The following is a 12,233-nucleotide window of genomic DNA, read 5'->3' as shown; positions in this document are numbered from 1 at the left end:
TTTGGCAAATTTTTGGTAATAATTGTTTAAAATGATATGTTATTTTTTTTTTTTTTTAATTATTATTATTATTATTTAGATTGTTCACAGGTTATTTATAAAATAATAATTATTTTTTAAATAAATACAACATAAATATCATCAAACGATTTTTTAAAAAGTTAGTTATATTAATGATTAAATTTGAAATTATTCACTAATAAACTAATTTTAAGAAATACCAATATTTAGAAAATATTAATTATTAATATAAACATTATTATATATTATTTATTTAATTTATATATTGTAATTAAAATATAAATGTTAAACATCTGATAATAATTAAATCAATTAACAAATTCGATCAAAAATTACAATTTATGTTAAAAATGGACTTTTTATATGAAAATCACTGTTATTGTGATTGTCTATTAATTATTTAATCATTATTTCTTTAAATGATATTATATGTTACATAAAAATGTTTTAACAAATTAAAACAATATTTGTCACAATTATATTGTTTGTTAATTTGATGTTTAAATTTATACTATTATGACAATCATTAGTGATATGAAAAGAGAGACCATTGCTGGAAAAGATGGCAAACATGAGAGGGAACCGGTGTTCGTACAGCTAAGCACTTCATACGGAATCTCAGATATAGGCGTCTTATATAATGATGTCGGAGATTGACATTTGGTTTCTTTAGGAAGACTCACCACAACAGATCCACGGCCTTTGATCATCCATTCTCTAAACCATGTGATTTGACAGTCGCATACAAACGGATTGTCTGCAAACATATATAAATTTACATTAATAATAGATGTCGTCAAACATTTATCACATAATATATCTATCATTTTCATATAATTTCTATTATTTCATTGTGTCTTCTATCATGTTATATATTATACTATCATTTATAATGTTATGTAATATATAGTTTTATACTACAGTTTATGCAAATTAATGATAGTTTTATCGCTGTTTTATCAAATAATATTTCAAACAAATCTAAAATACTTTATAAATCATTTGATATTTAAAAACCAGTACAGTGTAGGCTCTATGTAAGGTTAGGTTACTGTTATGTAGAATTATCATAGAATTTCATATGAATTTAATTAACTATAATATTGTTATGTAAAGTATGCAATCTATAAAAACTTCGTATAACAAAATTTGATTGATAATCATTATAATAAAAATTATGTCATTAATATAATATATGGAAAATAATTTAATTTTAAAACATTAAAAAATTGTATAAAATAATACGATTCTTATTTAATCAGTATAATTTTAATTTAAAGGCTTAGACTGTATATATGATATAAAATTATATATTGAGATCGATTTAAGTTAAAGTAAAGTATAGGTTAAATGTTATTAAAGTTATGTCTGTTTTCTTTAAAAAAAAATTGTGCTTTTGATGGCAATAGAGAGTGAGACACACAAAGCAAATTGAATTTTGACTCAAAACTCGCGGATGACTGACAATCACAGGTCGACCTTATTTTTGTACAAATCATTATAACTATTGTATTGTTTGCTATGATGTTGACTGCCATCAGATTTCATATTTCACTTTAGAGTTATTGAATCATATAATTTTAAAAACTTTTATTACATTAGCTTTTAAAAATAAAAATAAAATATATGATATAACGGGAAAATTGTAAAAAATAAACACATAAAACATTATATTAAATGTAAAAAATAACACCAAATACTGTATTATGATTATGGATTAAATTTAGGTTTAATAGAGGAAATTGCAATCATTTATTAAATTATTATATATATAATTTTTAAACATTAAATATAAAAATTGACTTAAATAATGTTTCATAATATAATACATTTTATCCTATCTATTGTTTTATGAATAAATAAGTAGAGATTTTTTGTTTTATATAAAATGTAATTTAAAATATATAATATATTGTACAACATTAAAAATAAAATATATAAAATTTAAGATTTTAAATATTAATAAATTAATAGAATAAAACATAAGAAAAAATGTAATTTTTGATTTAAATATGAATAAAATAATTTGAATTAATGCATACCGTGTGCGTCCAAAACCGATAGTGAATTGAATAGTGGTTTAAATGTGTGATAAGAAAGTGTTTTCAATTTGTTTGATTGTATGTAAAACCACTCCAATGAATGCAAATTATCCAATGCCTCAGATTCTATCAATTCTATACTATTTAAATAAATATTCAATTATTATTTCAAAAGTTTATCGTAAATAATAATTTTTTTAAAGTAACATATTTATTAATTTTGTTAAACTAAATACTTGCTAAACTTTAAAATATTTAAACTAATTGTTTGTATTTTTATAAATATAGTTTAAATCTCGAGATTTTGAAGATTTAGATATTACAGTAAATAAATAATAAAACAATGGGAGGCAATCTCACAACCCTACAATTATTATAACAATAAATAATCTTGAATCAAAATACAGTATATAATTATTAATATATAGTTTACAAATTATATAATTACAAAATTCAATAAATAAATCAAATTTTAATTTGTAATAAATTTGATTAAATTCTTTCAATTTATTGCAAAATAAACATTTATATAAAATTAAAATGTAATATTATATGATTATTGTTTCTTTATAAGCAAAAAAAATATTATGCAAATCAATCTCAATAATACTAATTATAATAGAAAAATATTATGCAAAATAATTTATAAATATAATATTATAATAGATTGAAAGCCTAAAAACAAGACATTAATTTGAATCTCGAACACAAAAAAATAATTGATTTTTTAATGCAAGAGATTCGTGTTTTTAATAATTGCAGTCAAAACATATTCCTGTGTTTGACTTCTATTATATTTTTTTTATGTTTTAGCAATTATGTCATGTTTTATATAATATATAGTATGCATAAGTTTGTACTGTTATGATATATTTAGAGGACATTGTTAAGGTTTTTTTAATTTTTTATATAAATCGATAAAATAACTTAATAGTGTAAACTAAATCTCATGTATTGAAAATGTAAGTCATGTTTGCTATAATTTTTAAGTGTCTTATCCTTTGTTCAGCAAAATAGTGAATGTATACATAAAGAGCAATAAAAATGTTAACAAATAATGAATAAATTATTAATTTTTATATAAATATATGTATATATATATAACAATAATAATAATAATAATATATAAATTTATTGTATGACTAACTTGTTTTTCTGAAGATAAATAAATTTAAGGTTATTTCCAAATTCTTTGAGTGCATTATTATGAATGACACTAATATTATTGCCTCTGAGGTCCAGTTGTCTAAGTTTTGTTAGATTTCTAAGAGATTCACTGGGAATGGCATCCAAACGATTCTCTCCCAGTTTAAGCCATTCCAATGATTCTGATTTTGCATTGAATTGCATTTATTTATTCATTCTTTTATATAAATTTTGCAAATTTCATAAAATAAAGTTTCTAAACAAACCTTCAATGCCTTTAAAAGCATTAATATGTATTTTTGAGATATGATTGCCCTCTAAGTCCAATGAGTTTAAAGCTTGAAAATTAGAAAATGCATTTTCAGATAACTCATCCAATGAATTGATGGCTAAATTTAAGACATCGAGACTCTGAGCCAATCCAATGCTTCCTAATTCATCCACCGTTACTGAACTGATCCTATTCTCGTGTATTTGTAATCTCTATAAAAAACAGACCACCACTTAATAACATTAATCTAAAATTTTATTTATTTTTAAAACATTTTTATCTAATTATTTTTTAATAGGATAATATATTATTAAAAATATTTTGGACATAAATAATAATTTTAATTAGAATTATTTTAATAACAATTTTTTATATAAACAAAAAATAAAACTAATCATTATTATAATTAAAACTAGTCACTAGACTCATATTGTTTGACTCAAAATTATTTAATTAAATAATTCATTGGAAACAATGGTTTTGACTAAATTAAAAAATGACATTAAGTTGTTTTAATAAATTAAAGAGTTAAAATGTGATAAATATAAACTTTTTAATTTATTTAATTAAATAACATGGACAAAATTAAACCTAAAAAGTCAAATACATAATTTAGACTTAATGAGTTAAGTTTACTGATTTTTATGTAATTGAACTAGACACGTTTTTAGTGCTATATATAATAACTAACATAATGTGTAATTATATGATGATATTATAGAGTACTTACTTGTAATGATTTTAAATGTTGTAATGGCTTTGATGGTATGGCAGGCAATAAGTTTCCACCTAAATTGATCCTGGTCAAATTACCACCGATGCCATTAAAAGCCATTCCATCAATCGATTTGATTTTATTACCATATATTGATAATCTTAATAAAGATATTAATCCTTTAAAAGCATTGGCTTCTATTGATTCAATTAAATTATAATTTAAATTTAGCGAAATTAATGATAAAAGTGGTTCGAGTCCTTTACTGGGGATCTGTATATAAAAGTGTTATATGTATTATATATTTAATTGTTATATAATATTGTATTATTACAAGACCTCATGTAATCCATTTTGTGAGAGATCTAATGACTCCAATAAATCAGAGAGACCTATAAAAGCCGAGTCATCTATGGATGTGATATTGCAGTGATGGGCCACCAAATGCCTGATATCGAGTCCGTCCAATAAAAATGATGGGAAAGTCAACATTTGGTTTTTCCTCATCTTTAAGTACCAAACTATTTGTCCGGTTTGACCAAAATTCTCGAGCGCTTCCCTTAATTGCTCCAAACGGGCGCCTATTATATCATATATATTATGTATCAAATATATGTATAATAAATGGTCTAAATTTGCAATAATAGCAGTATTTAAGCACCAAAATTGATTATTTCGCTATAATTGCGATATAGCTATTGCTAATAATAGCTATTATATTATTTAATAAATCAAATATCATTAGATCAACATTAAGCTCAGTGACAAATATAGTGTAAATATTATAAATATCTATTGTAATAAAATAACTTCAATATTGCAATATTAAGTTAAATCAATCATAATATACACACTCCTATATACACTGTACCGGTATATTATTACAATATTAGATTAATAGTATAAAACATAATTATTCAATTAGTTTGCTTAATTTTTATCAATTTTTAATTAATTTTTAAAATACAATACAAATCATATTATAAAAATCAAATATAATATTGAATTTATAGAAATACTGGATATTAGATACAATAATTATGGCTTTAATAGTAATAAACTAACAGACAATTTATAAAATATATGTATAAATCAATATCATTAAAGACATATAATTAATGAATATTTAGAGACAGTGTACATACCTTCACACGAAACGTCGAGCCCTTTGGTGATCTCCTGACACACACAGGGCTTGATTAGTGGTCGCGCCGGACAACCATACCTGAGCGCACATGAATGCGGACCAAACAATATTGATTGCAAGGCTAATACTGACAATATTTTACTCAATAGCTTCCGTAACATCAGAGTTGTCCACATTATTCACACTTTATTTTCCACATTTATTATATGTATTATTTGTAACGCAGATTCTAACAATTAATACAATTATTACAAAGTTTTATAATGTTTGTTATATCTACTCTTTTTTATAAATTAATTTTAATAATTAATTAACAGAATTATTATTATAATCATTATTTACTACTCTAATGTGATTCAATTAAATGAAAATGTAAATAATTTAACACATTTTAAATATTTCATTTATAGTACTAACTTCTTAAAAGCTGTTATGTATATTAATATTTTACATGTATTTACGTGTAAATTATTATTTAATTAACCAAGATAACATAAAAATTGTAATTTATTTATAAGTTAAAATGCAATCAATTTTAGTTTAGCAATAATTTTAAATAAAGAAAGTTAATGATTAATTATAGTTAGATAAAGATTATGTTTAAATTAAATTTAATCATAATATTCTATACTATTAATACAGTATATAAACAATTTATAGAATACAGTAAGAAAATGTTGAATTTATAAATTATAACGAATAGAATATTTATTTATATATTGTATTAACATTATATTATCATACAATATGTAATCATCGATAATAAGTGTTTTCTTTATACCATTAACTAATATTTGAAATATTTCATTATTTTAATAAATTACGTATTATACTGTAATTTTAAATTTACTTTATTAATACTTTAATTTTTATTTATTTATTTACAAAATAAATTAAATTGATTTTTAACAAACTACGTAATCTGAAATTTGTTTAATGTTTTTATTAAAGAATTTTAAATTTTTGACTTACTATTCGAATAAAGTAATTAAAAATTAAAACTAGAATAGAATTCCTAATGATCAGGGTCAAAATAGTTATCAAATATTTTTAGGCATTTTTAAAAACTATTTTCATATAACTATTTATATTTAAGTAAGAATGTACTTTACCTGTAAATTAAAGATTAATAATTGAGTGGTTAAGTAAAATAAAAAGTTAAAACACAATAATTATATTTTTATTGAAATTCTGTAATTTTTAATAGTTTTTTAAATCTCGGTTTTTCAAAATCACTCGGTCTCCGGTTTTTTAATGTATTTTATAAAGAATTAGAGTATAATATATATATTTATAATTAAATATAAGTTATATAAATATATATAATGACTGAATTTTGTATTTAATATACAATTTTTAAATGTAAAAATCATTTTATTTATAAAAATTATTTCAAAATAAAAATAAATTATAAAGTTTTATATAACTCCACATTTTCATATAATTCTAAACTTAAAATATTAAAAAATAAAATTAATTTTTAAAGGATTCTATCTATTATAATAATAATAATAAATTAGCAGTGTTAAAACGYTAAAATATAGATTATTTTACATTTATAGGATTATACTTTATGAATAAATTAAAAATATGAATAAATTAATCTATATTAGAGTAATAGAAAATAATTCTAGGGACATTTTCTAATTAATAAAAATCTATTTGAATTTTTAAAACAAAAAATTATTTCTATTTATAATTACTATTATCAATAAAATATTTTACTCAAAGTATTAAATATCTTATTAAAAAATATATACATTTATTAAAAATATTTTTACATTTGTTTGACTAATGCAAAAATAGGCAAAGCATAAGCATTAATGATTTGAATGAACGACATATTTATATATTTATATATTTTTAATATTTGTTTTTTAAATAAATAATAAAAAATGGATCTTTCATTAAAATCATTATACAGTATATTGGCTTACATTGCATTTAGTCATTCAATTGCAAAAAATGCTAAACTATAATATATTGATCACAACTAATGGATTGATGACCAAAATCCACAATTATTAAGCAAACATTTTTATATGATTACTAAAATATTTGCTGATGTTTTTCACAAATAATGCTAACCTTATCACAAAATTTCATTAAATCAAACAGTGGTTAGCGTAGTATTTTGGTAATCTATGATATCATTTTGTTTATAACTTACAGTAATCAATATTATAATAAAAATTTTATTTTACTATATAGACCTAATATAGTAAATACAAAAAACTATTTGATTAAAATAGATTATTAATTTATATTTTTATTAATTTTAAGTTTTAAGAGTATAATTTGATATACAGTAAGTAAAATAATTATAATTAAATAAAGTATTATTTAGATAGAAATAGTACCAAAAATTATTATTTAAAAAATTTTAAATCTGGCATTAAATAATAGTCTAATTTAATTAAGCTATTGATAACATTAAAAAATAACTACCAATCAAACAATACATCAATTGAAGTATTTTTAAGAGTAGTTTTCAAGTGTTACAAGTAATTGCACTTAAGATCAAACAATCAATTATTTGTTGAGAAATAGAAATGTTATGTTTATGACAATCCCATTGCTTTATAACTAATTTATTTTCCTCTAAAAACATTTCTAATAAAATGATTAAATGTTATAATAATGTCTCAAATCATTCAAAAACATATTTTTAATTTAATTTATTAAATAACTTCAGTTATAAATATTATACTACAAATAATAATTAATGCATTTTATTAAGCAGTATTTGAATTAAATAATACAGTAAATAAAGTAAATATAGTAACTATTGTTAATTATTAACAAATTTACATTTAGAAACTTCCTTAAAATAATCTGTTTTGTTATAATAAAAGAAAACTAATTTTGTCAAACATTGAGCCTATGATTAGTGCCAACAATGAAAGATATCGAGTAATACAAGAAATCGCTGATAAATAAAGTCAATGAATCTTTTCAGTGACTTTTGCATTGCTTTCAATTGAAGTGTTAAATTAAAGACACTGTTATATAATGTTTTTTGACATAAAACAGTTGAATGACTTGTATTGCACTGAAAGCAATAATGCTGTAAATGTATGTGTTTTATATAAAAATGATAGTTTTACCAAAATTTCTGATAAAACAAAACAAAAGAGAGATAAACTGGAAAAGGGATTGAAAAAGGAAAGGGAGGTATACAGTATATACAGTATATATTATATTATATTATATACAATATATTCGGTAATATAAGTCGTAAACAGTTATTGTATTAATCGATTTGCATAGATGTTGTTGGCTCAGGGAGGTTGGCTGTTGACTAAGCGCACCGTTTGCTTCAATAACTCAATAGACTTATTTCTACTGATATCTTATACGGTATAAGTTATACCCATTGAATGCAACAAAATGATTATCTCTACTAAAATCTAATCAATAACTGCCTCTCAAAGAGTTAACTTATTTTATAACTCAATCAAAATAATATTATTGATATAATAAAAACTTTATGTTTGTAACATTGCAAATAATGACAGTATAAATGCAGTGAAAATCATTTATAAAAATAACATATTATCAAAATATGTTACAAAATAAATTAAATATTAATAATTTACAATCAATTTGCTAGAGATTACATCAAAATAAAGCAAATTATTTATTATACAAATGTTAAGAAAAAGTAAGAAATAGAAAGTAATTCTTTGATAATTTTTTTCTTTTTTGTGTTTTTATAAATAAATAATAATACTATTTAATTAATTTTATTATAAGATAGTTGTTAATTATAAATAAAACATTATTTGTAACTTTAACTAGTTTTATATTTATATTAAAATTTTTATATAAGAAATTAAAATATTTTATAATTAATTTAGTATACAATTGTATATTAAATGTAATACAGTAGTTGTTTATATATTTTATTTTGTTTGTTATATTTGTTTGTCGTTTTTATGTCTTTTATCAAAATAAATGTTTGTTTAAGAAATATATTGATTTGAGTAAAACTGGTCTTAAAAACTGTGGATTCTCTCGGGATTTCAATGGTTTGCAATGAGAATAAAATGTCAGAACTACTTAACTGTGCAATCGATACCACTTATGAATATTAGATATTATGTATAGATATATGGTTTGATAAAAAACACTTCACTATAAAAATTGCAAAAAAAGTTATATTTTATTATTTTTTATTAAGTTATATAAATTACCAAAATTTGAAAATATTTTTGATGTTTTATATTTTTTTATTCTATAGTTTACAATTAATATTTTATAAAGTTTATTTTCTAATATTTTGCATATAATATTCGTTAATTTATATAATCATAATCAAATTTGAAATAAAATAAATTCCGGCAAAAATGATATATACAATATACTGTATAATCATTAACCCATAATTATAATGACAAATATTAACCGTAAATTAATGTATACAATAAAACTTTTATGACACCAAAAATTATAAACTCATTGCATATTTAATTAGACTTTAGAATTTGCATTTTAATATAAATTCTAATTTTACATTTGAATTGTTTTAATAATGCTATGCTTTTGTTATATTCATTTATAAAAAAATTATATTATTAATTATATTATAGTTACTAATTGTTTTAATTGCAATTTTTATTCAAATTATGAATAAATAATTAATGTATTGTTTTATTGTATATCTTAATTAAACTACAGTATATACTGCATTAATTAATACAGTAAAATAATTTGTATATAAATGTTATTTAATGTTATTTTATTACAAAAGAAGTCAATGGCGACGATATAAAAACTGATTGATTTAAAATAATTATTGCAAACAATTAATAACATTTTATATCTCTTTTGATTTATTTGTCTGTATCTGTTAAATATAAATCAACAAAATATTATTAGACATTAAGTCTGTTCAATGAATAATAATTATATTTTAGTAAAAAATGTTATATTTAGACAATTATTAGAAAATTTTAAAAAATTATTTATTAAATCTCAATGTTAATTTTGTTTTCTCTGTTATTTTTCTATGATACAATATAACTACTATTTATTAGTTATATAATAGTTATAATTTAYAAACTATTATTAAATATTAATTTCATTGTCAATTTTTTCATATACATTGCTCTAATTTAATATCAAGATTGTTTTGAATATGTATTTTTTGTGTATTATATGTATTCAAAACATTCATTACTAATAAAATACATTCAATTAGAATATAATAATATTATTAAAAATAACATTTTACAATTAATTTATTTATATCAGTTTTTAGATATATGAAATATATAATTTTTTTATATATATATATATATATATATATATATATATATATATATATATATATTTATCTATATTCTATTTTATATATTTTTAAAAACTTATATTTTCATTTATAATAATAATTTTTAAAATGTGTAATTATTTATAATAAAACGTGCAAAATAATAATATCATTATTTAAAAATAGATTTTTATATTAAAATTATATAGAATATTGATTTCAAAACTAAATTTTAAAGTTTATTTTATAGCTTATAATATGATTTAATAGTATTATTTTTGTTATTTGAACGTTTTCTATATAAATTAGATTTTAGATAATATAAATACTATTTAATGCTATTATTATAACCATAATAAAACTAATATATTGATATTTAAAAAAATTAATTAAACGTGCTTAACTAAACTGAACAAAGTTTGTAATTTATTGGAAAGTTTCTATTGAAATGAACGACTACTCAAAAATATATTATTTGTTTGTCAAACTTGTTTCAATCGGTCAATATTTCAATCATCGTTTAAAAAACACAATTTTCAATGTAAACAATTTTTGTTTGTTGAACTATTATCTGATAAATTGTCAAAATATTAAAACACATGCAAACAAAACTAAAACATGAATTAAACATAAATATCAGTAACGCTATGTGTGTATATAAATTGTATTTAAAGTACTGTTAATAATTAATTTAACAAATTCTTGCGAGAATTTAGTTAAATTCATGCTTTAAATTCTGTATTCAACACTATTGAAGCAAATACTGTGTAAATGAGTATCAAAACAAATAAACGTATATATCATAGCATACATCAAACTATTTAATGATTATCTATTTTAAAATTAATAACTTTTCAATAGTAGAAATGAAACTTAAATGTAACTTCAATCTAACTTTTATGTATTTTATTTTATTTTTAAAAAACTTACCGGAGTTTATAATATTGACAATTGCAATGAAATGTATTGCAAAAGAGCATATGTTTAAAACGATAGACAAAGCAATACATAATTCATATGATATTAAATGATTTTAGTCGTAAAATATAGCAAACATTATGAGGAATGTGACGATTGTAGACAACACAGGAATTTAAGTCTTTCCCAAAAACACATTCATATCTTGTGTTGAATTCAAATGTTTTTGTATTCAATGTGCGCTCACTTCTAGTTATCATTCATTGAAATACAGGAAAAACTGTAGAAATATTTTGTATCGATTTCTTGCTTATCATAACTAAACGTTCAGTTTTTGGTGTAAGTCTTGCGCAGACATCAAGTGATAGTCATATATGAATCGCAAATACATTGGAATTACATAACATCCAGAATATGCTTTAATATCAAAACTCTATTATCGTTTCTTTCTATTATCTCTCTCTCTCTCTCTCTCTCTCTCTCTCTCTCTCTCTCTCTCTCTCTCTCTCTCTCTCTCTCTCTCTCTTTGTCAGTCAATCGGTAAAACCACTGGAATGCTGACCTAACCCGACACAGTAAAGGATGGGTCTAACAAATAATCAATTAATAGCTCTTTAGTAAAGCGTTTCCTCAATTTCAGCCAAAACTAACATCAAATTAATTAAATAAATAATGAGTTAATGAATGAATGAAATTATTAT

General features: G+C 20.5%; 1 protein-coding gene across 1 annotated transcript; it reads right to left on the bottom strand.

Annotated features, from left to right (window-relative positions):
• Positions 1-527: 527 nt before the first annotated feature.
• LOC128953737 (leucine-rich repeat-containing protein let-4-like) lies at positions 528-11,808 on the bottom strand. Its single transcript, XM_054299256.1, has 8 exons — positions 11,545-11,808; positions 5,341-5,571; positions 4,535-4,776; positions 4,211-4,468; positions 3,476-3,692; positions 3,211-3,391; positions 2,064-2,203; positions 528-778 (listed from the first exon to the last, which is right to left on the bottom strand). Exons 2-8 carry the CDS (start codon positions 5,516-5,518, stop codon positions 528-530), a joined length of 1,467 nt encoding a protein of 488 aa, XP_054155231.1. The 5' UTR covers positions 5,519-5,571; positions 11,545-11,808.
• Between the last annotated feature and the right edge of the window lie 425 nt (positions 11,809-12,233).

Source organism: Oppia nitens, unplaced genomic scaffold (genome assembly GCF_028296485.1).
Source record: "Oppia nitens isolate AA-2021 unplaced genomic scaffold, nextdenovo-longstitch-racon4-pilon3 scaffold23_pilon_pilon_pilon, whole genome shotgun sequence".
In the NCBI taxonomy this organism is placed as follows: domain Eukaryota; kingdom Metazoa; phylum Arthropoda; class Arachnida; order Sarcoptiformes; family Oppiidae; genus Oppia; species Oppia nitens.
This window is presented reverse-complemented; position numbering and strand designations above follow the sequence as displayed.

Excerpts from the sequence above, each read along its gene's own strand:
- LOC128953737 (XM_054299256.1), bottom strand. The coding sequence starts at position 5,518 with ATGTGGACAACTCTGATGTTACGGAAGCTATTGAGTAAAATATTGTCA. Across the intron at positions 4,777-5,340 it reads GCTCGACGTTTCGTGTGAAG|GCGCCCGTTTGGAGCAATTA; the intron begins GTATGTACACTG and ends ATGATATAATAG. Across the intron at positions 3,693-4,210 it reads AACATTTAAAATCATTACAA|AGATTACAAATACACGAGAA; the intron begins GTAAGTACTCTA and ends TGTTTTTTATAG.